A 26,595-nucleotide genomic window follows, 5' to 3' on the forward strand; every position below is an offset into this window, starting at 1 on the left:
GATAAAAGTCATGTATCAAGGAATGATTGTCTCTGCACAGCCAGCCTGTGTGTGGATGAGATGATTTCTGTGGTACCTCCTGGCCAGAACAACATCCTGGCCAGATAACAAAGTAATGCCTTGACTCTCTAACATTAAAATGTTGTTGGAGGGTTTTTGTTTTTCCTGCAGTTTTGGGGACACTCCAATTCTCACAGTGAATTCCTAGTGAAAAATCTGGGAAAAGTCAGTTTTCGTGATTGCTGTTCCCTGTTTTACCCCCTTGCTCACATCCCAGTTACATTCCCATAGCTGACAATTTGGGTTTGCCTTAAAACAACCCCAGCACCACACAAAGAGGAGAATTTGATTTCAGAGGAATTGCAAAAGGATCCCGGGAAGAGCAGGAAAAGGCACAAAGCCCCATTCACGTCATCAATCACCCAAGTCCAAACCCAAAAACAATTGCAGTATTTCTCAACTCCCTCCAGACTTGACATTTAAAGCTCACATACATTTCCTGCAAGGCTTACAAGAGCTTCTTAAAAAACATTCTTGGCTGCAGATAAGTGGTGGAGCACCAAATCCAAGCCATGCACACCAAGAATTTTAACCCAACTATTCCTTGGTATTTGCTCCTTTTTTAAAAAAAAATTAAATTAAGGAATAAAAATCTGTGTAAGACACACTGAGCCACGTCTGGAGGATTAAGTAAGTAAGAAGTAAAAGAAGACAGAAGTAAAGTAAGGCAGAAGTAAAGTACCACATAGTTTTGAGATGGATGATCAGGATCTTAAGGTCCTAAAATGCCACTAAAACCCACTAAACAGGTAATGTTTTTCTTTTAAACCCTACAGAATTTTATATAATGTGCAGTTAAAGGGGTAAGACACTGTGCCAGTGCTTTTCCCTTAAAAAACTTATCATGACTAAGTAAAACCTGCAAGCCCGGAAAGGATTTGCCAAAGAAAAGCTCCTTAAGACTGAAATAAAAGAAGTGTTGAGCAACTCTTAAGCCTGGCTTTATGTCAGAAAGTCAGAGAGCTTAGAGCAGACCCAGGGATTTGTAGAGTGAAATTCCCTAGCAGGGTGGGGAGGCCCTGGGATGGAATTCCCAGAGAAGCTGTGGCTGCCCCTGGATCCCTGGCAGTGTCCAAGGCCAGGTTGGACATTGGGGCTTGGAGCAGCCTGGGACAGTGCAAGGTGTCCCTGAATGGCAGAGGTTGGAGCAAAATGATCTTTAAGGATCCTTCCAACCCAATAATTCCATGATTCTCTCCATTCAGGAAGTGGAAATCACACCCAGTACCCAATTTGGTGCTTCCAGACTCATCACACACCTTTTGTGGTGACAGAACTCGAACACAGTGAGCAGCAAAAGCATCAGGGGGGAGGAAGGGAGGAACCCATCTGGCAGCTTCCCAAAGCAGAGAGAGAAATGGCAATTCCTTATGGGAACGAGGAGAATTCATCCCAAAGGCCAGCCAGGCAGATACTCGAGGGAGAAGCAGAGAACAAAGTGATGGTTCTGTTCCAGTTTGCCTCCAGACCACTGGCGCTGTCCTTGTCTCGACCCTTTTGGAAACCAGTCCTCCTTTTGGCCTCCAGGACATCTTGAGGCAATAAATGAACCAATTCCACGCTGCTGGGAAAAGCTCTTCCCTTTTGGTTTTGGCTTTATAATCCCACCAGGCACCCCCCACTGCTTGTGTTTTGGGAAAGAAGAGTTCATCTTTCCCTATCTGCCTTCTCCGTGCTATTCAGGATTTTATAGATGTCCATCATGACCCTTTCCTACCCTGTTTGTCCATTTTCCCAAACTTAGGAAAATTTCTATCTTTAGGCTTAATTTCTGCAGGGATCACTTCAGTCTCTGCTCTTCTCTTTAGTCCTGGTGGATTCAAGAAAATCCACCCAAAAAAGCACATGTTATATTATTTATTTTATTGCATTATATTATATTAAATTATATTATTATATTATATTACATTTATATATATTTATATTTATGAAATACAAAGATATTAATATATTTTATATAGAATATACTATATATAAATAAAAGATTATTAGAACATTATTGTATGTAGAAATATAAATATATAAGTATTACTCTATATAAATACTATTCTATATAAGTAAATATATAAATAAAATATTGTTTTGTTTTATAATAATAAAAATATGATCTTATTATATATAACCTATAATAAAATATATTAAAATATATAAATAGATATCTATATTTTATAAATATAAATATATTTATATTTATATTTATATTTATATTTATATTTATATTTATATTTATATTCATGGTATATTGATCTTATGTTATATTATTAAATTTCTTACATTTTGTTTTATTTTATTTATTTTATTTTATTTATAATATTATTTTTCTCCTGCCTAAAAGGAGGCACATCCATGAGTTATACAGGTGACAAAAAATGCTCTATTAATTCACTTTTAACTCTTGCTGAGCACTGAACCAGTATTTCCCCCCCACAATCCAACAGTCCCAAGATGACACCTTCAGGCAGTTAAATCCCCAAATTAAATTTGCCACTGACTTCAAAGTGTCTCAAGTGAAGAATAAATCTGTAATGGAGCAAATCCATTCCCAGAGAACCGGCTGGAGTATGGCCAGTTCATCTGGGCTGGATCCACAGGCTGGCCAAGGTCCTTGTCCTGCCCTGGGGTCACAGTGAGCCCTGGAGCTGCAGGTTGGGCAGAGGGGCTGAGAGCTGGGAGAGCCCTGGGGGTGCTGTGACAGCAGCTGGACACAGCCAGGGGGACAAGGGGGACAAGAGGCCAATGGCAGCTGGGCTGGATCAGGAGTTGTGTGTCCAGCAGGAGCAGGGCAGGGATTGTCCCTCTGTGCTGGGCACTGAGAGGCTCCTGCAGGGCTGTGTCCAGTTCTGGTGCTGCAGGAGAGACCTGGAGGGGCTGCAGAGTGTCCAGGGCAGGAACAGAGCTGGGAAGGGGCTGGAAAACTGCTGAGGGAGCTGGGAAAGAGCTGAGCCTGGAGCAAAGGAGGCTCAGGGGAACCTTGTGGCTCTGCACAGCTGCTGCCAGGAGGGGACAGCCGGGGGGTCAGGCTGTGCTCCAGGGAACAGGGACAGCAGGAGAGGGAACAGCCTCAGGCTGGGCCAGGGAGGCTCAGCTTGGCCAGCAGCAGGAATTTCTGCATGGAAAGGGTGCTCAGGCCTTGGCAGGAGCTGCCCAGGGAGGTTTGCAGTCCCCATCCCTGCAGGTGTCCCTGGAAGGCCTGGCTGTGGCACTCAGTGCTCTGGGCTGGGGACAAGGTGGCCACTGGGCACAGCTGGGACTCAGTGACCTTGGAAATCTCTTCCAGCCTCAGGGATTCTGGGATTCCATGACCTGATGGATGCTCTGACATCTCCCTGGGTGTTTGTGCTTCCCTTGCCTCTTCCTGACCACACAGCCCTGCACAAATCAGAATTAAATGACACAAAGCAGAGCCATTCTCTGGGCTCTGACATCTCACTCTCTCCTGCTGGTGGAAACACTTGCCAGGCACTTTTTTCACAAAATCCTGATCATTTCTCACCCACATCACCAAGACCTCAGCTCCTCATGACAGCAGAGGGGAGAAAACCAAAGGGTCTTTTGTGCATTTAATGTTCTGCTGACTGGTGACAAAAACAAAGCAAAACATCCCTGAACAGTCTCACAAAAGATTTACAAGAAGACAACAATAACTGCTGTAGGATAATCACTAAACAGGGGCCACAAAACTTTTGGAGATAGAAGACTGTCAGAGGTTGTCTTTAATTTTGCTCATGATCTTGCATGGCTTTGTTAACTAATTGTGATGCTGGATAAATTAATGAGGATGTGGCATTAATTGGGGAAGTGTAAAAACATGACAATCAACAGTCATGGCGGATGTGGCCCAATAGCCACCAAAATAAACAAAAAAACTTGTGTTGTTGAATTCTGCACTCAGTGTAATATTGCATCAAGTTATTCCAGACAGGAAAAGTAACAATCCCTCATTTCTGGGGCTCTGAATCTGCCAGATCTACTGAGGTGGGATGTCTCCTGCTGAGTGTCCCAAGGGACAGGAGGAGAGGAAATGGCCTCAGATTGCACCAGGGGAGGCTCAGGTTGGAGATTGGGAAAGAAAATTTCCCTCACAGAGTGGTGAGGCCTTGGAATGAGCTGCCCAGGGAGGTTTGCAGTCCCTGTCTCTGGCAGTGTTCAGGAGGAGTCTGGATGTGGCCCTTGGGGACATGGTTTGGGTGATGCTGGTGCTGCTGGGGTGGCACTGGCTGATCCTGAAGGCTCTCCTTGATGATTCTGTGCCATTCCCAGCAGTCTGGAGAAGAGAAGCTCCAGGGAGATCTCAGAGCCACTTCCTGGGCCTAAAGGAGCTCCAGGAGAGCTGGGGAGGGACTGGGGACAAGGGCTGGAGGGACAGGAGAAGAAGGAATTACTTCCCACTGCCAGAAGGCAGGGATAAATGGGATATTGGGAAGGAATTCTTTCCTGTGAGGGTGCTGAGGGGCTGGGATAGAATTCCCAGAGAAGTGGCAGGTGCTGGAAGTGTCCAAGGCCAGACTGGAGCAGCCTGGGACAGTGGAAGGTGTCCCTGCCCATGGAACTGGCTGATCTTTAAAGTTCCTTCCAACCCAAACCATTCCATGAGTCCACAGTTCCACCCCAGCTCTGCAGCCATGCCCCACAGCGCTGATGTCACATGCTGTCTGTCCCTTGTCTGGGTGACCAAAAATCTCAGAGGTGAGCAGAGCTGCAGCACATTTTTCCAACTGCAGGAGGGCAAAGCTGATTTATTGCACAGGAATCTTGGAGCAAACCACCACTTAGGAAGAAGCCACCAAAAGAAATCCACGTTTCAATCCACATTTCAATCCAAACACAGCTGAAATGCAAGAGCCACAGCTATCACTGGGACAATCTGCCACTTGCCAACGAGCAAACCACAATAAATGGCTAATAAAAACCAACCTCCTCGAGGCACCAAAAAAAAATGTACATTACTGTTGTGTTGTGGTTAATTCCCAGACAATAGTGCAAAATGAGGGTGAAGTGCTACTTCCTGTCATTGAAAGGCAGCGAAACCCAAACAGCCAGAATTCCTCGGGCTGAGGAATGCAGACATACATCATGTCTGCAGCGAGCATGAAAAAAGATCAAATGCAATATTTTCTTTCGGTGCAGACAACAGCTTTTGAGATTTTCCATCCAGACAGCCTTGAAAAGCTCCTGCAGCATTCGCCAATTACCCCTGACAAAGACCATTTGGTCGTGAGTGATGTTTTCAGTGAAATAAAGCAGCGGAGAAAACCGAACATGATGAAAGAGCTCTTTTCCTCCCTCTGAAGTGCCTGGAAGTTCTGGATTCGCAGGGCTGGGGCTGAGCTTCCTGCCGGGGACAAATCCCGCGGGATGCAAGCGGGGAGGTGAGGTTTGTTTGACAGTAATAGGAAAGGAGCTGCTTTTCATGTTCTTTTAAGCAGCCAGAGAGTTTCTGGCTATAAACAAAGGAGGAGCTGCTGGGCGCTCTGTTCCACATCATTCCTCGGAAATTGAAGTGCATTGATGGAGGGAATGATTCCCCAGTATTGAAGCAGGCAGAGGGCAAAACAGGCTGGAGCTTCCTGCCACCAGCACTTGATTTACAAATCAGCTGCCGCCAGTAATAACCAGAATATTCCATTTTTTTAAATGATTTATGAATCACGGAGAGCTTTGAGACAGGTAAAAATAGCTCAAGCTCTACCACTGTGTTTAAAGAATGATTTAAATAACTTAGTGTTAGTTCTCTTTTGGCTTTTCTCCTTTCAGACACAGGCTTGGGGTCCATTTAGCTCCACATTTCCATCTAAACTGTCAGCAGTGTTTGTCTCAATCCTCATGTCCTCTCTGCTGCCTGGCTGAGCTCACACAGCATCACAGCCCTGCTGCTTGTTGCCCCTAGAACTCCAAATTACCCCAAATTTGTCTCTTCCTCCCAAGGGGAGCAGCATCTTTTTCCAACTAACACAACCCAAGAGCAGCAGCTGTTGTGTGAATTAGCCAAATTCACTCCCATTTCCCCACTCCTTGACATTCAACAGTTGCATCTTGTTATTGACTTAGATCCAAATCCTGAACCCGTGGGGGAAGCAGGGGGGAAACTCCAGAGAATGTGGGTGCATTAAGAACATTTCCCAGGCTGTTTCATTTTCCAGGGGTCTGGAGTTTCGCTGTTTCACAATTCTCTACCCATTTTCTCTAACAAAAACATTTTATTTGGAAATTAGGAAGGTTTAACTCATTGTTTTTTCAGTGTTGTTTCTTTTTTTTTTTTTTTTTGGCTCTCCACAACTCCCTGATTTTTTTCTAGTGGAAGGTATCCCTGCCCATGGTAGGGGTGGAACTGGATGGTCTTTAAGGTCCCTTCCAAGCCAAAAAATTCTGGGATTGTGGGACACACTGACATAGCCAAAGCCTGGAATGGGAAATGAGAGATTTCCCACCTGGGTCCATGTCCATCTGAGACATCCCCAGGTGGACCAAACAACAAAAAGCCTCCAACACTGCCAAAAAAATGCCAAAATGCCTTCTGATCCTTCCCCAACATCCTCTTCAGGCCAGACCACCCATGCAAGCATCTCTATCCATGCAGAGCTCATCTCATGGGAAGGACACACAAATTCCCGGCAATTCCTTGGTGGCTTCTTGTGGACAGGCTCTGGCTGCCAGCCCAGGCAGGGTGGCACAGACAGGGGTGGCACCAGCCTCCTGCTGAGTGTCCCTTGTCCCCTCATCTCTGCCTGCCAAGGGTCATGAGTCAAGCTGGCCCTGCCAGCTCCTGCCAGAGCAGCCCCAGCAGGAGAGAAATCTAAAATAACAAATCCAGAGCCTCTGGAATGTGTCTGCAAGGGATGCAGAGCTCAGCTGATGATTCCTCCAGCCCAGCTCTGCCATCAGGGAATCCCAAAATGGTTTGGGTTGGAAGGGACCTTAAATCCCATCCAGTGCCACCCCAGCCATGGCAGGGACACCTTCCACTGTCCCAGGCTGCTCCAAGCCCCAATGTCCAACCTGGCCTTGGACACTGCCAGGGATCCAGGGGCAGCCACAGCTTCTCTGGGAATTCCATCCCAGGGCCTCCCCACCCTGCCAGGGAACAATTCCTAATTCCCAAGATCCCATCTCTCCCTGCCCTCTGGCACTTTGCAGCCATTCCCTGTGTCCTGTCCCTGCAGCCCTTGGCAATTGTCTCTCTCCATGTTTCCTGCAGCTCCTTCAGGCCCTGCAAGGCCACAATGAGGTCACCCCAAAGCTTCCCTTCTCCAAAATCACCCCAGTCAGAGGCAATGTTTCAATCTGCTCCATCAAAGCACACTATTGAAAGGGATTTGTGCCAAAGATCCATCTGGCCCCCAATTCTGAAGAAATAAAACACAGGAGGAGTTTTATTAACACACTTCCCCACTGCAATCCCACCAATGAAACCATCAGAGTCAAGCTCCTGGCATCACAGAATCATCAGTGGTGGAAGAGACCTTGCAGATCATCCAGTCCAATGATTTGAACTCTGTCTTGAGTGACAATTCCCAGGGGAATGACATGAGGAAACTTGTGAGAGGAACAACTCCAACAGTAAAAATCCAATAAAACTGAGAGAAGATAAAAGACTACAAAGCTTTGATTTTCACTTGAAACCAGCAGAAAGAAAATTACATTATCAACTATTTATCTCAATTCAGTTGTGGTATTATCACTGAAGAGAATAGTTCTTAAAGATATAATACAGTAAATAGGATTATAATTGGATGGGGATGTACTGTAATCTCTTATTTCTCTGCAGTACAGCTGCATCATCTAGTGGACAGCATTGGTTTTACATTTTATACAATTAGTTTGGGATTAATTATCTTTGGTTTTCCCCTGAATACACTTCACTGCAGTGCTTTCTAAACCTGAATTCTGGAATTACAGAAATACATTGGAACATTCAGTGGAATGAGCTGGAAATGTAACTTTTTTTCTTTCCATTGATGGAATGCTTTGGGTTGGAAGGGATATTAAAAATTATTCCACCCCCTGCCATGGCCAGGGACAACTTCCACTATCCCAGAGTGCTCCAAATCCCATCCAACCTGGCCTTGGGTATTTCCAGGGATGGAGCAGCCACAGCTTCTCTGAAAAACCTGTTACTATTGAAAGAAACCCCTAAAGTTTTGTTGGCATATTTCCCTGTATCCTAGAGTTCATTAAATCTATCCCTTCAATCACTGAGTGGAAACAAACGCTTCAAATTCTGCCCCAAGTGTGGCACTTTTTGGGAGACATAATTTTTTAAAAGCTCTTTCTTTGGGAATGTCATCTTGGCAATGTTTTCAGGTTTATTTAAAAGCTTTCATTATTTTATTTATCATTATTTAAAAGCTTTTCATTTCAAAGGCTATGAAGTTGATACTTCCTTATCTTGTCCCAAAGCAGACAGGCCTGAAGGCACTCAGCAGTGACAGATGAGCTCCATATATTACAGAAGAAAACTGCAAACTAGAAGCTTTTTTTCTGCAGAAGATCAAAGAAAATCCATGTTGTATTTACACAAATTGACACAGCAAAGGTATTGTCAGGAGGTTTCATGTTTATCATTTTGCAGTGACTTCACTGAATCAACACCTCTCTTCAAAAATAAAAAATCAAGGTGTGCAATTTCTGCCTCGTGCTCTTATCAGATGAAATCAAGTGGCTCAGAGTTTTTGCTGCAGCCACTGAGCTCATTCCCACTTCAGCTCTCCTCGAATCCCAGAATTATTGGGGTGGAAAAGCCCTTCAGGATCAGCCAGTGCCACCCCAGCAGCACCAGCATCACCCAAACCATGTCCCCAAGGGCCACATCCAGACTCCTCCTGAACACTGCCAGAGACAGGGACTGCAAACCTCCCTGGGCAGCTCATCCCAAGGCCTCACCACTCTTCCAGGGAATTTTTTTTCCTAATCTTCAGTTAGGAATGAAATGCTGGAAGAGAATCCAACTCCCTGCCATGGTCTGGAGCAGGTTTGTATCACTCCTGAGCAGAACGTGAGTTTATTCCCACTGTTGCTCAGATTTGAAGATTCAATCTGAAAGGAAATTTATACAAAGAGGGAAATAAAGCAGTTTTTCCCACAGTGAGATCCCAGCTAAATCCCTTCTCAGGGAGCAGAGAGCCACAGTCAGATGTTAACTGCACAGCACTGAAGAGATGCTGTTTGCAGCTCAAAGCAGAGGCTGAGAAGGAGAATTTGCACTCTGAAAACTTCATTTAGTGCCCAGAAAAAAGAGGTGGAGAGGACTCCCAGAGCTGCTGCTTCCTCAAGCTCTCAGCTCTGCTTAGGATGCCTTGACTTCCACATAGTTTAGGTTGAGTCAAAAAAATTTAAGTTTAAATTTAAGTTGTATTTCTATATATACACATAAATTGCTGTGCTCTGCCTTCTTTCCTGCACTTCCAGACCCCCTTCCTGCTCTCCCTGGAAAATGTGTAGGAGTTCCAGGAGCAGAGCTCATAGCCAAACCACCTGGAATCAATGTGGAACCCCCAGAGCAACCCTGAAGCAAATCAAACTTCTGTCCAACTCGTATTCACCTCACCAGACACACTGTACAGGAGCTGTTCTTAAAATAACCAGCCCCAGGAAAAAAGGGAAATGAACTAACCAAACATCCTTATCTCCCTTGACTCTGGCACCATTTTGATATAAAATTGTGAAATTAGAAACGCAGCTGGTGTTAGAGAATGAGAAAGGGTTTATTAAAGGAAGGCAGGAGGTCAAACAGGGGCAGGGCTGAGCTGCTCTTTGCTGCTGCCAGTGGCACAGAAGGACCTTGAGGCAAACTGGGGAGAATTCCCTACACTACAGCATTCCCAAATCCAAAGGAATCTCAGGAGGCAATTCAGAGCCAGAGAACACCAAATTCCTTAAGGCTGGAAAAGATTTTTAAGCTCAAAGTCCAACCATCACCCCAGCACCACCATGGTCACCTTTAAACAAAGTCCTCAAGTGGTACATCCACGTTTTTTGAACATTTCCAAGGATGGTGACTCTTCCCTGGGCATTCTGGTCCAATGTTTTACAGCCCTTTCCATGGAAAAATAATTCCTGATATCCAATCTAAACTGATCAGGACTGAATGGGACTAGCAAGAGTGTAAAATATGGAGTTAAGAACGCAATTGAGTCAAATCTGAAGGTAAGGTGACCCCAAGAATGTAAGAAATGGAGTTCCAGCTCCAGCAAGAACTTTAGAAAAATAAAATAGAGAAGGCTTGTAGAAAATGAAGTAATGTATTTACAAAAATAAACACTTTTTAAAACCACAAAACGGAAAATAATCACAACACAATCACAATTACAAACGAAGTCTGTGCAGCTTAAAGAAGGGTCCTGCCCTGAAATGCTTTAAAAAATCTTTTTTTCTCCAAACCACACAAGGAGCTCGAGCTCTTCACTTCAGCAGAACCTTTTGTGTGAAGGTCAGCAAAGAACAAAATTATCCTGATGAATTTTGAAATTATTCTTTGCTGCTCAGGTCCACAGCAATAATCCCTGAATATCCACAGCTCCAGGGGCTCAAGTTGTTGCCAAATTCAAGTTGCAAAGAATCTCAGCTGATTTTTGAAGGATCTTCAGGTCTTCTGAGCGCAGCATTTCCACCAAAGCCAGCTGGGGTTTGAGGTTCTCTTTGTCCTTTTTCAACTGGGAAATCTGGAGTTGAGACAAATGGGGTGAAATGATTAAAAATGTTTGATTATTTAATAGGATACAAAGAGAAAATTTGTGGAAATCTGTGGGGATTTCATCAAGTATGTCAAACTAGTGGGGTTTTTAAATTCCACCAGAGAAACTTTAATAGTAAGAGGGGAAGAAGAGGGGAAAGGGAAAAATCATCAAAATTCTCACCCCTAAAATGACATTAAGATAGGAAAGAAACGAATCTGAGCTACCTTGTTCTTCTCCAATTACCTGGAGAAGGACATGCTGGCTCTCCTCTATTAAAAAATGACAAATTTTCACTGCTGTATCCAAAGCCTGCTGTTCATTCCTGGCTGAGATGACATCCCCAAGCAGGGTCCTCCTCCAGCAGGCACTGGAAGCAAAATGTTTGAACAAAATAAAATTATTTGCTGCACTCCCCAGCTGGATGCCAAACATGTGGTTCTGCTGCACTCCCCCTCACCTGGCCTTGTAAGCCATCACAGGGATTTATTTTTAGCTCTTATATCAATTTATTCCACTTGGCAATGAACCTTCAAAGCACAAACAACTCCAAACAACCCTTTTTCTCATTTATTTATTTATTCCCTCGTTTCATTTATTCCAAGCAAAGTGCAGGTAACCGTTTTCCATCTCTGATGTTTGAGGCAGGTTTGCCATTTGGAACAAATGTTCCAACTGCACTGACAGTCCCTGGAAATGAATTTCAGCGATTTATTTGGCCCTGGAATTCCAGCCTGTGGAACACATGAGTCAAGGAAATCAGGTTTGATGAAATTTTAAATGCTGTTAACCAACAGGAAAAAGGAGTCCAAACCTTGAAGGAATATCTGGGGCTTGAAATAGAAAACAATGGAGTGTGGCTATTAATCCAAGAAAGAAAAACACCAAAGCAGCCACAGGACATCAACCAAATATTCAATATTCAGAGTGCTGCAACTTACAATTCATCTGCTTCCAGACTTAACACCTTGAGGGCTGTCAGGAGTCTCCAAGATGGTCCATCCCATCCAAAGGTTAGGTTCCTACAAAGCCAAAGGGATGAGATGAAGGTGAGATTTTACAGTGTGACATTTTCCTCCTGGCATTTGTCAGCAAGGGAAGATCTCAAGCTTTGATTGTGGTTTTTACAACTTCTCCATCACTCCCAAGCAGTGAGGTTGTTTAAAAAATAAATTTTTTTTTTGGTGGATTTTGATACTAGAAGCAAAATTTGAGTCCCAGAAAAACTGAATAAAAATCTCACCAGGAAACAAATCCAGATACCTACTCTAGGAAATCATGATCCTTTAGAATTGAAACTTTGGCCTTTCTCTGCTTGTCCAGTGGTGAAAAATACTTGAGGAGAATATCTGCAGAAAAATACATTTCAGATATTTAAAGAAATGGTTTGTAAAAGAAAACAAAATCATCAACTCTGAAATAACATTTCAGACATATTTTTCAAGTAGGACGAAGATCAAAACCTGCTAAATTTCTGTGAACTTTCCAGAATCAAAAGTGTTTCTACTTCCCAAAATCTATCAGCAATCTCCAGGACTGTGTCCTTATAAGAGAAATCCTGACTCAAATTGAATTTATGAACCACTCCAAGCAAGTTCAGTTTGTGCAGATCAGGATTTTAATCTGAGACATCCAGATGAAATCTCTGCATAGATGCTGTTAATAATTACCATTTTATAAAAGAAAATGTTAACAAAGAACATTTTTAATTAAGAAAAAATTAAATCATTAAACTCTATGCAAAGAGGTATCAAACCCTTTCCCGCTCCTTGAGAATTTACAAGCTCAGTTCTCTGTTATTGTGCCTTTCAAGGTCCAGACAATCCCATAAATCCAACCTGATGAGACATAAACACTGCTGTGAAGATTATCCATGGCAACAAATCCATATTCCAGCAGCAACCTCTGATTATCATGAGGTCCATAGCAGATAAAAACTTCCTGATATTTTCTGCACTGGGAAGTTGTCCAAATTTCATAGCTCCTTGTCTGCTCGTTAAACGCAGCCTTGACCTTCAGGGAGTGAAAAACAAAAGGTTTTACTCTTGGCAAGGTGAAAAAGGAAACAAACCTTGAATTTGAAGACCCCAAAAGGATTGAAGAGCTCCCTAACACTGGGAGAAAAGTATTTCAGGGGTGTGAAAAGGCAACCCATGAGTGTGGAGAACAAACATCAAGGCCTGCAGCATGTGAGGACTTGTTGGAGAGATCCCAGATCTGCAGGGACAGATGGTTCCAGGCAGAGTTGGCCTCTCCTGTGCTGCCCCAGCTCAGTGTTGGCACACAGAGCCTGACAGAAGGTGGAAATGCTCTGTGCTCTCCCATCAGGCTGCTCAGGGGCTTCAGCCAGAGGTGAAGTAACACAGGGACTTGGAATTTGCCTCAGGACAAGGAATTTGTCTTTATTTTAGGATCAGATCAGGGCTATGTTTACAAGTGGCTCTTCCCAAAATCTGCCCTGGATGCAAATCTCCCCCAAGCACTGTGGGGTCTCCCTGTGCCTTGGCTGTGCTGCATGGAGTGAGATATTTGAATTATAGAATCACTGAGTGGTTGGGTTGGAAGGATCATCCCATCCCACCCCTGCCATGGCAGGGACACCTTCCACTGTCCCAGGCTGCTCCAACCTGGCCTTGGACACTGCCAGGGATCCAGGGGCAGCCACAGCTTCTCTGGGAATTCCATCCCAGGGCCTCCCCACCCTGCCAGGGAACAATTCCTAATTCCCAAGATCCCATCTCTCCCTGCCCTCTGGCACTTTGCAGCCATTCCCTGTGTCCTGTCCCTCCATTTCCTGATGATCTCTCCCTGACCTCCCCACACTCCTCATCCATCACAGAAACGCAGATGGTATTGACAGAGTGCATTTACAAATAAAGAAATTTACTGATCTATTTTTAAGTTCTTACCTGAACATTTGGGCTGTGGTTTAACAAATCTAAATATGGTGCCAATGCATAAACATCTGGCTCCAGGGAAAAACATTCCCTCTGTGGATGTTTCATGTAGATTGTCCTGGTATTGATAGTGCACCAAGCCCACTCTAAAGCACTGTAATTAAAAATAGTTGCTGTGTTTTCAGCAAATAAAGGCTGCAGGGAAGAGAAAAAAGCTTTGGAAGATATGAACAATTCATGGAGCATCATTCTCTGCTCCTGAGCCTTCTTTTTTAAAGGTTCTGGGAGAAGGTTTAGTACATCATGATCCAAACAAGCAGGGCAAGTGTAGGTCTTGGGTAAAACATCCAGGTAGGCCTTCCATGGAGATTTCTCCCCAGCATGTTTCTCTGCTATCAAAAATGTGCACAGTGCCAGCAAAGGAGACACAGGGGGCTTCCATCTGTTGGGAATAAATAAAAAAATAAAAATAAAAATAAAAATAAAAATAAAAATAAAAATAAAAATAAAATAAAACCAGCACAACAGATCCACAGAGGTGAGATGGGAAATGGACACAGCAGTGTTTTATCTCTACCAGAGTTGTTTGGAAGTTATAAATAGTTTCTATTTTAAACTTCTTTGTAGTTCATCCCCAAGTCCTTTGGATGATTTCAAAGGGGCAATAAAAGCTGCTTTGTAATAACAATTCCACGTTTACCCCTTGGGTTAGTTTTTTTTAGGATACACAACAAACATTCAATGCCCAGCATGGCACTTTGTTCCAAATTTTCTAAAAAGCCATGGCTTTGCAGCCCAGTTTTATCTTCCTTCTCCTATTGAAGCAGATTCACAAATTACCCAAAAACCACTCATAATTCCCATTTAGGTCCAAGCTGGCTCTGAGGCAGCTCAAGTTCCAGCATTGCCAAGCAAAAAGGGGATGCTGAGTGTCCAAACCTCTCCTACCTCAGCATTCCATACCCATGAAATGCTGGCAGCACTCAGGGAATGCAGTTTCGGGCTTCACCAACCCTTCAGATGGTTCATTACAACCCCCACTGAAGGCCACCAAGTGTCACTTGTCACTTACTTCCCAATGTATCCTCCCAGGCAGCTGCTGAGGACAGTGCCCGTGGTGAGCAAACACTTCTCAGGCAATGAAATGATCAGATCTCCTGCCTTTGAGGGAGGGGAAAAAAAAAAATCACACTAAGAACAGCAAAAGTCAAGAGTAAATGACTTATTTAAAGCTAGTGTGGTTTCACATTATGGCTGCAATAGTCTACAAGTCAGAAATGACAGTCACAACAGAATTGTGAGCTTTGCTTGTTGCAAAAATCATGAAATCTCAAAAGAACCTGAGGAGCTCCTGAGTTAGAACCAACATCACTCACCTGAAGGGCTTTTGTTGCCATCAGTCCTCTGCCTGTCTCTGAAGCAGAAACAAAGAGAAGGAGTAAATAAATGTAGTATGGAAAATCAGGGATCTGGGAACAGGTCAGCAAGGAAAAGCTCTACAAGAACAGACATTATGTCTTACAAAACATAAATCCAGTTATGGATTGTTCCAGATTTACATCTCATTTCTTTGCTCTCCAATTCTCTTTATTTTTCAAAATCTTCTCCCTGCTTCTCCTGCAGCATTTGCTGTCCAGTTCTAGCAATTATTCAACTTCTTTTTCTCAGTTTCTTTCCTTAAACACATCTTTCATCACCAGCTGCAGTCCTGCTTTCAGAGTTTTAGCCAAACTTTACGATTTCTAGTCACAATATTTTTCTCTGATCCATTCTATTCTTTCTGCTCTGTCCATAATATTGCAAAATGTTTTAAACATAACCTGTTTAAACAGAAAAAAATACAAATATATATCTTTAAACATTACTAAGTGAATCACAGCTCTAAAATCATTTACTTGGGTGCAGCACCAGATCTGCTGAACTTGCTTGGGGAAAAAAAGATTAAGAAATTATAGCAAGGTTAGATTCCAATATTGGAAACTACTTTATTCTTCAAAATCATGTTATTAACACTTCAAATTTTGGCTTTTTCAGGCCTCCATATCTACTTTTATATGTGAAATTGACATTCCAAAAATCCTTAGAAGAGCAACAGTTACTGGCTTTTTTCCTGATGCCAGCCAGAAGCATAATTCAAAAGGGATGCAGGAATCTAAAATTATTAGAAAATTCACAAATTTGCACCATAAATAAATAATTAAAACATTACCCCAGAATTCTGCTGGCCTTAAATTACTGTCTTCAAATCCTCTGTCTTTCAGCCATTTCTTAAGTTTAATGTATTCCAGCTTGTGACTGCAGTTGACTAAAAACAGGAGAAAAAAAAATAAGGTTATTAAAGAGCATTCTGCTGGAAAATAAAGGAAATATAAACATTTTACTGTATAGTCAGAAAACTGTATTTTGGACATTGTAGAGCATTACAGAATAGCAAGAAAGGCTCCCATTGAACTAAATAAATTCTAGGCCTCTGGGAGGTCTCAGAACTATGGGAATGACTCAGCATATCCAAGGAATTTCACAATAATGTAATATTTGCCATTAGGCAGAAAACAGAGCTCAGAATATTCACCGTGCTCTGCTTGGGACTACAAACTAATGCTCAACTATGTGCATATTAACAAAGGTAACACTTACAAATGTCCTTTTCCAAGCACAAAGGCTTTTGACAAATACAAACAATAAAATGACACCTTGACAAGCAATTGGTTATTTTATTATTTAACTTCCAGGACTGATGATACCTCCATCCATAAAACCTTGCAAGCGTTTTCTTCTTCTCTTTCGACCTGTCCGACCTTTGCTTTTCTTCATATTAAGCAACAGATTTTCCCTTTTTTTAGACAACCTGAATTTTTAAAAAAGAGGGGAAAAAAGTGATTTAGAAACATTTGAAGTAATTTTCAAATTTATTGTGAGGGTGGGGAGGCCCTGGGATGGAATTCCCAGAGAAGCTGTGCTGCCCCTGGATCCCTGGCAGTGTCCAAGGCCAGGTTGGACATTGGGTTTGGAGCAGCCTGGGACAGTGGAAGGTGTCATGGGAAAATCTTTTACAGAATCATGGAATATCCTGAGTGGGAATAAACCCACAGGATCATTGAGTTCAACCCCTGCCCTGCCCACACCCCCAGCAATGCCAGCCTGGGCATCCCTGGCAGTGCTGTCCAAAGGCTCCGGGAGCTCTGGCAGTTTTGGGAATGTCCCCATTCCCTGGGGAACCTGGGCACTGCCAGCACCCTCTGGGGGAACAACCTTTTCCCGGTATCTTTCCTCTTGCCCAACCTGCCCTGAACTAAACCTCAAAATGCAGGTTTGCCCTGCCGGGAGGGAAAGCCTGGGGCAGCCGGGATCACCCACAGCGCTCGGGCTCCTCCAGCTCAGGCCCTCCATCCCTTCCCATTCCATCAGGTTGAAAACACCTCAGGGATCATCCAGTCCAAATCCCATTTCATCCCGCTCCCAAAAATGGGAATCCTGTGCTAAAAACACCCCCATTCGCGCTCGGCACAAACTCCCGGGACAGGAGGGACACAAACAGCCTGCGAAGGAACTTCCTGAGGGACCGCGCGTGTTCCGCACACCCTCCCGGCGAGATCCAACCCCATCCTCCCCTGGCCGCCCGGATTGTGATTCCCGAGTGTCTCCCGGGCTGGAATTGCTGCCCGGGTTGCCAAACCCACCTGATGGAAGGGACACAAGCACCGACATTCCCTCGCTGTCCCTTTCCGCGGTCCCACCCGCCATCCCGCCCCTGAGGCGGGGCTGCCCCGCCATCTTAGGGCCGTCCTTATCTCGCTTCCCCGCGGGTTGGAAGTGTCTGTGCTGGGGAGTAGCGTGTGCTGTTCTCGCTGTGTGGAGCTGAGGGACGAGGGAGAAGCCCCCGCGGTGCTGAAGGTGGGTGCTGGGTGTCCCCCCAAACTCTTCAGCCTTTCCTTTCCCCCTGAGGGGCTCGGGGTTCATGGCGGCCCGCGGGTTCCCTTCCCGTGAGGGGAGTGAGGGAGACTCGCCGTGAAGGGGGAATGGGGAGCTGCAATCCCTGAGAAGTCACTGGAGATTCTTGGAGTGTTATATCCTCCCCGGATTCCTGCTTGCGGTTACAAGGGAGTTTGGAAGAGACGTGGCAATGATTTCAAAGGGGAGTAAAACCAGCGGGTTTTTAACGCTTTTATGGATGCGCTATAACTGTTAGAAAAGCAGCAAGCAGGCTTTCTGCTGGTGTGTTACACAATAAGCATGGTAGTCAGCCTATGGTCTGCTCTTTCCCCCCAAAAAGGCTGTAATTGCTCCTCCTGCCTGGCACTGGAAGATAAATCTACTTCATCCTTGTTTTTTTCATGGTTTGGGACATTAAAGATCATCCAGTTCCAACCCTTGCCATGGACAGGAATACCTTGCACTAGACCAGGTTGCTTAGGTTTTGAGCTTGAGTTTTTAAGCAAAACTTGAGCTGAACCCATTGAATATTCCCAAGAAATGGAAAGGCTTGCTGTGAGTTGTAAGTGCAGAAGAGCTTACTCCCAGAAAAAGTTAATTTAATACTTAATGTTAGTCATTGACGTTTTTTTAGTGGAGACATTTCTTTCTTCTTCTAACCCATCACTGGTTGGCCTTTCTTTAGAATATTTAACACCAGATTTCTCAATGAATACCTTGTGCTACATTAGGCATTTACACGGTGTGCACAGGAATGTTGCTTCACAGAATCCAAGGTGGAATTTCAAACAGTATTTTAAAGAAAAAACACTGTTTGCCCAAAGAGGTTGTGGATGCCACACCCCAGGCAATGTCCAAGGCCAGGCTGGACAGGGCTTGCAGCACCTTGAGATAACTGAAGGTGCCCCTGCCCATGGCAGTGACATGATCTCTAAGAGCCCTTCCAACCCAAACCATTCCACGATTCCAATTCCTTTCAAACAGCCATTTTGCCTGTCTGACTGACTTTTTCTTTGCTGTTGGCAGTCCGTGTCACCCTGAGTGGCACCCCGAGGGGACAATGTCCAGCGTGCCGGTGGCTGTGGTGACAGGCTCCAACAAAGGCATTGGCTTGGCCATCGTGCGGGCCCTGTGCAAGCAGTTCCAGGGGGATGTGTACCTGACATCCCGGGATGTCAGCCGTGGCCAGGCTGCCGTGGCACAGCTCCAGCAGGAAGGGCTGAAGCCCCTTTTCCACCAGCTGGATATCGATGACCTGCAGAGCATCCGAGCGCTCCGGGATTTCCTCAAGGAGAAGTATGGAGGGATCAACGTGCTGGTGAACAACGCAGGCATCGCTTTCAAAGGTAGTAAATGGTCTGTTGGGATAGTCCTGTGTTCTGCTAAGCTGTGTGGAGAGGGCAGTGGGTGCAGCCGACACTTCTGTGCCAGTGCCATGATGCATTTTTGGTTGAGCAAGCTTGTCGTCTTAAGTATGATGTGAGAACAGTGTGCCGGGGAGGCTTGGGTTGGACAGCAGGAATTTCTGCATGGAAAGGGTGCTCAGGCCTTGGCAGGAGCTGCCCAGGGAGGTTTGCAGTCCCCATCCCTGCAGGTGTCCCAGGAAGGCCTGGCTGTGGCACTCAGTGCTCTGGGCTGGGGACAAGGTGGCCATTGGGCACAGCTGGGTCTGCATGGGCTGGGAGGGCTTTTCCAACCTCAGGGATTCTTGGATCCTGTAAACATGCTTCCCTGGAGGGTTGTGTTTGCACCACCTGGAAATACTTGAGTCACACAGGGCAGGTGAGCTTCGTTGGGTTAATTGTCTCAATGCCCAGGACTATCACCAGGGGGAATATCAGCCCTATTCTCCAGGGATCTGTGTTTTTCTCTTCTGAAATGCTTTGTTCTCTGCATTGCCTGCTCGGGGATTCCAACTGATTAAAAAAAACCCATTGTCCCTGGGTGAGTATTTTCATCTCGAACTTTGTCAGGCCATTCAGTCACCTATAGACCAGTTCACCTAAATTGTGCTATGCTGAGCAAGAATTTAACCCTTTCACCCTCCACTGAGCAGAAAGGCACAGCAGTTTTAAGGTGGAAGGATGTGTTCTTGATGTGTGCATGAAATCCAGAATCATATTAGCTCCAGACAGAGCAACTCACAAACCTGATGGTTCTGTGGAGGGAATTGTTCCCCTGTGCTCAGGTGAGAGCTCACCTGCAGAGCTGCTCCAGCCCTGGGGCTCAGCACAGCAAGGAGCTGGAGCTGCTGGAGAGAGTGCAGAGGAGGCAGCAGGATGAGCAGAGGGATGGAGCAGCTCTGCTGGGAGGAAAGGCTGGCAGAGCTGGGATTGTTCAGCCTGGAGAGGAGAAGCTTTGGGGTGACCTCATTGTGGCCTTTTGGTGCCTGAAGGAGCTGCAGGAAACATGGAGAGAGACAATTGCCAAGGGCTGCAGGGACAGGACACAGGGAATGGCTGCAAAGTGAAAGAGAGTAGGGAACCTCTCATGGAGTAGCAGTGCAGTGATGATGTTCTGAATGAAGCCCAGTCCCTTTTTATGCCTGTTACTTTATAGGCAAATTGCTTATGATCAACATCAGCTTAATAGGAGGCAACTCTTAATAGAATTGTCTGAGCTTCAGGGTGGGCTCAGAAGAGATTCCAGCAGCAGTTAAAATATCACTTCCAGATGTTTAGCTTTGACTTTCCTCGGGCTGACTACAATGACTCAGCAGTAGGTCACATAATTTAGAATGTGATGAAGGACTCTTGTCACTGTTGCTGTGTAACTATCAAGCACGGAGGGTGTAGCATCTGTGTAAGAACTTGCTGTGGTGCTTCTCTCATTGTTCTGGTTTTTGCTTCCCAGATTGGTGTTTCTACCCAAGCTTGCTTCTTGCCCCACCAAGTTCCTGCTGCCATCCCAGAATTGATGCTTTCCTTTCTTTATTGTAGCATTATATGCTCTTGCAGTCTGTCAAAGATTACATTGGCCATTAAATTCTGTTATTTTGGTTTTGTGCTGCATTTGTCCAGCAAAGTCCTTAATCCACCAAAAACTTCCTTTATCAAATGGTGGTGGAGCTGTAAGTTGCCTGGATGAACCTCTTGGGAAGAGTTGTCTAATAAAGCTTCTTAAATCAGGATGTTCAGGATGGGGTTTGGAGTGTGAGGAAGGGAGGGGAAAGTATGGAAGCAGGAGTTTGGACCCTGGCCATGGGTCATGATCTGGCTCCATGTGTAAGATTTAAAAGCAAATAAATGATTTGCAAGTGATTGTGGGTCATTAAACCGTGTTTTGCAATAAACACACGACCACATCAAATACTCAATTACCTATTGCTGTTGTTACTCTTGTTACTATTTCTCCTTTGAGTTCCCATGGAGCTGGGCTGTGGAGAAAGTGAACACCTGCCTGGTCTGTGCCCATTGCTGCCCAGATGGAACCTGGAGCAGCAGAGCAGCAATGCTGGGACTTTTAACTCTTAGTTCCTCCTCCCTTTAACTCTTAGTTCTCCAAGTGCAGCATGCAGAGCTCATTGCTGAGTCCACAGCAATCCTACCCCACTTGTGGTGGTGCCAAACTGCCACTTCTGAAATCATCCCCTTCCCCATCAGTTCTATGGTTTCCTTACACTCTGCCAGCTCATTTTCCTGGCTACAGTTCCCACCCTTTTGCTGGTGTCAGAACAGTTCGTTGCCTCAGGTGATTTATAACACTAGTATTGCTCAGGTTTGGGGTGATGGAGGTTTTTTGTTAGTTTGTATTTTCAGACTGCACCAAATCCTACCTCTGCCTTCTTTAGGAAAAGCTTTTCTTATATGTTTTAATTGATCATATTTTCTAATTATTAAAAGCAGTAACTAGGGTAAACATTTGGGGTTTGGTAACTTTTATTCAAACAGTAGTACAATTCTGATTTTTGTTTTCTTTTCCCCTTCCTTGCCACCTCTTCTGGCCAGTTAATGACACAACTCCATTTGCAATCCAAGCTGAGGTTACACTGAAGACAAACTTCTTTGGAACCAAGAATGTTTGCACAGAATTGCTGCCTCTTATGAAGCCTTATGGTAAGTGAAACATAGCAAGTAAAGAGATTGTTTTGTATGAATTTTTGCCCTTTTAAATGAGAAAATCTTGTCCAGTCTCACTGTACCCATGTTTCAGCTGGATTTGATGTGGTGCTGTGATGTGTTTGCTGCTATAAATGAACTGTAGTCTCCTAATATTTAAATACATCCAAGTTTTTAAGAAAAAAATCAAGTAGATGAAAAAACTGGAAATTGTTAGTTCCTGGGGAAGAAGGAAAAAGCAGAGTCAATGAATTTTGGGGAGAGAATAAACAGTGCCAATGTTGCAATCTAGTCCTCTTGTACTAAAGTGAAGGATGACTGTTCATAAAGTCATTAACAGGATTAATTTCTGTGGCTTTAACATTAAATCCCTGTATTCATCACCAGAATGGTTGTGAAGTAACAGGAAAGAGAGGATAGCATAATTAATAAATAAGAGGTGCAGCATAATTTGGAAATGATGAGTGATTTACTGATTCAGCTGACTTGTTCCTTTTAGCAAAGTGTTGGGAGATACATTCTTAAATTTGTAAATCTCCAGGTATTCTTTCTACTGTAGTAGTAAGAATATACCTACAGGTTGGTTGTTTCCTGGAGGTTTATCTGAAACTTTTGCAGGTTCACACCTTAAATTACCCTCTGTAATGGAATTTATTAGAATTAAAACACTGAGTTAACTCTGGTCTTCCAAGAGCTCTGCAGAACAACCCACCAAATTATTTTACAGGCATTCACCTGAGGAGTGAATCCAGAACTGAACAGCAGCCCCACTTCAGAGTGACCTTAATATGTGTGAAAATAATCAGTTTTTCTTCTCTTTTCAGGTCGGGTGGTGAATGTCTCCAGCATGGTGAGCTGCTCAGCCCTGGGACGCTGCAGCCCAGAGCTCCAGAAGAAATTCCGCAGTGACACCATCACTGAGGAGGAGTTGGTGCAACTCATGAACAAGTTTGTGGAAGATACCAAGAACAGAGTCCATGAGAAGGAGGGTTGGCCCAACACTGCCTATGGGGTGTCCAAAATTGGGGTCACCGTCTTGTCCAGGATCCAAGCGCGGATGTTAAATGAGCAAAGGAAAGGTGACCACATCCTCCTCAATGCCTGCTGCCCGGGCTGGGTGAGGACAGACATGGCAGGTCCCAACGCCACCAAGTCCCCAGAGGAGGGGGCTGAGACCCCTGTTTATTTGGCCCTTTTGCCTTCCAATGCTGATGCTCCTCATGGCCAATTTGTCAGTGAGAAAACTGTCAAAACCTGGTGAGCTCAGGAGGGTGGGGATGGAAAGGTGCCTAACCTAACTGACCTGATTTTACCCTTAATTCCATCACTGCCAGCCCTTTTCCCACTCCCCCTGGGATGGATCTTGGACATGGAGTTGGGGTGAGGAAGCAGGTGCCTTATTATTTTTCAGCACAGTAGATTTTTCCAGGATGCAGAGCTGCTTCTGGAGGCTGTGCATAGTTTCCTAAAGAGGATGAGGTTGTTGTAGAGCTACATTGTCACCAGTTTGGGGGGGAGAATCCTAAGACCAGGACAGAATCACTGTTGTACCAGACATTCCTTACTATCAGAGCTAAATGGAATTAGGTGAAAATAAAAATAGCACTGATACACCACTTATAACCAAACCTAATCAGTTGGTTATATTAATATAACAGTAAATAATTACTGATTTATATTCATTCAACTGGCTTATTGTGGTACTAGAAACTTAAAAAGCTTGAAAGTGTATTTTGATTTTCTGCAGCTAAGTTTGTGGCTGGAATGTGTGGTGTGTGCACTGAATACAGAGAAAATAAACTACAGACCTGCCACAGCAAAGTGTTCCTCAGTTCTTTTATTGCTCAGCCAGAAGCTTCCTGATTAAAATCTGGATGAATGCCTCTCCACATAGCAGGAACATAAACTGTAAGTAATGTGAAGAGCTCTACATTTGCTTTAAATGCTGCTTATTGCCTTTCAAATGCTCAGAGTTGAAAAATTGCCACTTCTGAGGCTGAAGGAGCTGGAAACAATCACCCATAAAGCTGTTGTTAGTAATGACAAATCAATAATGGGCTTGTTAATTGTTAATCAGGAGTCAAGGAGGTGATGCCATAGAGCCTCACCTGACTGGGTTTGACATTGGCACCCCCAGAACAGTTTGTGTTCAGGGAAGCTTTGGAAAGAAGTGTTGTGGGGGGTAATTAATTGCTTATCAGCACAGAACAAAGGGCAGGTTATAAATCGGTCTTTTCAGCATACAGGAGCTATTGTTTTTGTGAAGAATTACCTCATCAGCCATGCCCCAGAGCTCCTTGAAGGGAAGGCCAAAAGTTCTCATGGTTAGCTATTCTCTGGGAAGAAAAAAACCTCAGAGGCCTTTGGTTTAGGGGGAAAAATTACAAAGTAAAGTGTAAAGTTTAGGCTGCTACAGTGTAACTCATCCCTCCTGATATACCACAGTAAAAACCCAGTCTGTGTGTGTCCTTCCAGTTGTGATAATGGTTTCTCAGCAAAACACAACGTGGCTCTTTGATTCTGTCAGAGTTTGTGCACAGCTTTAAGAGACTTCATCCAGCACTGGGGAATCCTGCCTAATTCTCCATCCCTGAAATGCTGTCTGAGTCACTGAGCTTCAAAGCTGTGTGTCCATCTCCTTGGCATCTCCAAACATTCCAAACACACCTTGGCCTTTGTTTTGTGGAAGGACCAGACTGGAAGAGCTGTGGGTACCTTGACCACAGCCAGGTCATATCCAGTGCTAAATACAAATTAGTTTCTAAGTATCCCCTGTGATCTGTAAAGCTCCTTCTTAAGTCTAACTCAGGATCTGCTTTGGTGGTTTGGGTTTTTTTTTTTTGCATTCAAGCCAAATTCTAGGTTTGCAAGTTTTACAGCAGGTGTAAAAGTCATCCTGGAGAAAATAAGGCTCTGGGGTGACCTTAGAGCATCTTTTCAGTGCCTAAAGGAGCTGCCAGGGGACTGAAGAGGGACTTTTCACAGGGACATGGAGCTGCAGAACAAGGGGGAATGGCCTGAACTGGAAATAGAGCAGGTTTTGATTGATTATTAGGAAGAAATTCTTCATGTGAGGGTGGTGAGGCTCTGGAAGAGATTGTCCAGAGAGATTACAAATTCCCCATCCCTGGCAGTGTCCAAGGCCAGGCTGGACATTGGGGCTTGGAGCAGCCTGGGACAGTGGAAGGTGTCCCTGCCATGGCTGGAGTGGCACTGGGTGGGATTTAAGATCCCTTCCAACCGTTCTATGATGGTTCTGTGTATTTCAAATTCTAAATTTAAGCCCTTTCACACCATTTGTACTTCATTAAACAGCTTTGTGTTAGGGGGAGGAAGCAAAGTGGGAGGTGATAGCTGGATAATCACTCTTATTTCTCATGGTGATGTTGATTATAAACAACTCATGGGATGAACAGAAGGAAGGAGAGGGGACAGATGTTCCCCAAATTCATCAATTATTTATTTCCTTTCTTTTAACTGCCTCCCTCCTTCTCTCCCGGGTCTGTTGTGTGGGAATTGTTTTCTTGCTTTCAAATTCTGGTACCCTTGCTGAATATGAAGTTTAAAGGTTAGGGAAGAATGAAATAATAATGAAATAATCGTGGTGTGTTGTCCTGTACAAAACTTTTACACTTGATTTATTGGTTTTCTTTTCATGGCACCTCACTGCCATTGAATGAGAATCATGGAATCACAGAATGTTTGGGTTGGAAGGGACCTTAAAGCTTAATCAGTTCCACCCCCTGAGAAAGTTATTGGAAAACATCCTAACATACCGTATTTTAGGACATAAATGTCATGTCTTAAGGACATCATCACAAATACAAGTTCTTTGCTCAGTCGGGCACATGTTCAGAAGTACTGACATGCATTTCCAAGAATAATTGTAAAATTTAGAAATTGAAACTTGAATTGGTGCAGTGCAGAAAGACATTCCTAAAATCTAGCCAGGAAGGGGAAAGACTGCTGGTGTCAAGAAAAGAAAACAGTATATTAATGTAACACTTAATGTACTTACTGTACTTTATGTAATGTAACTTAATATTTAATGTGTTACTTAATACTTAATGTAACTTATTGTCATTGCTGAAACAGTATCCATCAAACTCTGAACAGTTTCTGTTCTCTCACCTTGAGCAACTGGATAAATGCATTTCCCTTGATTTTTTTTTTCCAGCTGCTGTGAACAGCCAGGATTTTCTGTCCGCATGTTAAAACAAAAAGAGAGGAGAGGAAGAGGGAAGGGAAGGGGAGGGAAGAGGGGAGGAGAAGAGATAGCAAAGGAAAAAGTAAGGGAATTTGGAGAGAAACCGAGGTTAAACAATATGTTTCCGCAGTATATGAATCCTTGTCGGGCACGATCCTGTATTTACTTCCCATGGCTATTTTGCTTCTGTTTGTTTTGTTTGTTCCTTCGGTTTGCTGTCAGAGCACCACAAACCCAGCACCATCACCATCACGAACAGATGGCTCCTTCTCTCGAGCTCGAGCCCACTCTCAGTGCGACATCCCACCATAAACCCATCAAGATTTCCCCAAAACGCTTCATTCCTAAACCCAGCCGGACCAGAAGCGAAGCTGGAAGTGCCGCCACTCCTTTACCTGCAGGGCAGCTCCGGCGGGGCGGGGACAGGCGAGGTTGTCCTTGTTTCCAGAGCCTGGGAGGCGGTGCGGCGGGAGAAGGGAGCGGCCCGGCCGGGGAGCCGATGCTCCGGTGCATTCCGGAGCTCTCCGGTGCTTCCCGGGATTCTCCCGGAGCTCTCCGGTGCTTCCCGGGATTCTCCCGGTGCTTCCCGGGGCTCTCCCGGCGCGGAGCTGCCGCCCCTGCCCGCGCCGCCAGGGGGCGCTGGGCGGCCCGCTCCGCCCGCCGGGCAGTACCATGTCCCCGCGGCGGGGGAGGAGAGGCGGATGACGCGCTGCGGGCTGTGGCGCGACGCGACAGCGGGTGGCACCGGGAGAAGGGTGACAGCGGCAGCG

General features: G+C 44.7%; 2 protein-coding genes and 1 long non-coding RNA gene across 3 annotated transcripts in view; 1 reads left to right on the forward strand and 2 right to left on the reverse strand.

Annotated features, from left to right (window-relative positions):
* LOC146444042 (uncharacterized) overlaps positions 1 to 26,439 on the reverse strand; it is a 288,082-nt gene extending 261,643 nt beyond the window's left edge. The window contains exon 1 of the long non-coding RNA XR_014856142.1: positions 24,733 to 26,439. This is a non-coding gene — a long non-coding RNA (uncharacterized LOC146444042). The remainder of the gene's footprint in view (positions 1 to 24,732) is intronic.
* Positions 9,743 to 17,326, reverse strand: SETD4 (SET domain containing 4). The gene is made up of 11 exons (XM_085079361.1): positions 17,308 to 17,326; positions 16,372 to 16,475; positions 15,837 to 15,932; positions 15,004 to 15,041; positions 14,700 to 14,788; positions 13,640 to 14,069; positions 12,569 to 12,743; positions 11,998 to 12,079; positions 11,672 to 11,752; positions 10,977 to 11,100; positions 9,743 to 10,718 (listed from the first exon to the last, which is right to left on the reverse strand). The coding sequence occupies exons 2-11, from the start codon at positions 16,439 to 16,441 to the stop codon at positions 10,584 to 10,586; spliced, it is 1,320 nt and encodes a 439-aa protein (XP_084935487.1). The 5' UTR covers positions 16,442 to 16,475; positions 17,308 to 17,326; the 3' UTR covers positions 9,743 to 10,583.
* LOC146444045 (carbonyl reductase [NADPH] 1-like) lies at positions 17,394 to 23,439 on the forward strand. The gene is made up of 4 exons (XM_085079481.1): positions 17,394 to 17,521; positions 18,587 to 18,906; positions 21,508 to 21,615; positions 22,443 to 23,439. Exons 2-4 carry the CDS (start codon positions 18,621 to 18,623, stop codon positions 22,877 to 22,879), a joined length of 831 nt encoding a protein of 276 aa, XP_084935607.1. The 5' UTR covers positions 17,394 to 17,521; positions 18,587 to 18,620; the 3' UTR covers positions 22,880 to 23,439.
* Positions 26,440 to 26,595: the final 156 nt, after the last annotated feature.

Source organism: Lichenostomus cassidix, chromosome 1, assembly GCF_008360975.1.
Source record: "Lichenostomus cassidix isolate B80296 chromosome 1, HeHo_3.0, whole genome shotgun sequence".
Lineage (NCBI taxonomy): Eukaryota > Metazoa > Chordata > Aves > Passeriformes > Meliphagidae > Lichenostomus > Lichenostomus cassidix.

Excerpts from the sequence above, each read along its gene's own strand:
- LOC146444045 (XM_085079481.1), top strand. The coding sequence starts at position 18,621 with ATGTCCAGCGTGCCGGTGGCTGTGGTGACAGGCTCCAACAAAGGCATT. Across the intron at positions 18,907-21,507 it reads CGCAGGCATCGCTTTCAAAG|TTAATGACACAACTCCATTT; the intron begins GTAGTAAATGGT and ends TCTTCTGGCCAG. Across the intron at positions 21,616-22,442 it reads GCCTCTTATGAAGCCTTATG|GTCGGGTGGTGAATGTCTCC; the intron begins GTAAGTGAAACA and ends TTCTCTTTTCAG.
- SETD4 (XM_085079361.1), bottom strand. The coding sequence starts at position 16,441 with ATGAAGAAAAGCAAAGGTCGGACAGGTCGAAAGAGAAGAAGAAAACGC. Across the intron at positions 15,933-16,371 it reads GCAAGGTTTTATGGATGGAG|TCAACTGCAGTCACAAGCTG; the intron begins GTATCATCAGTC and ends TCCTGTTTTTAG. Across the intron at positions 15,042-15,836 it reads AAGGCCAGCAGAATTCTGGG|AGACAGGCAGAGGACTGATG; the intron begins GTAATGTTTTAA and ends TTTCTGCTTCAG.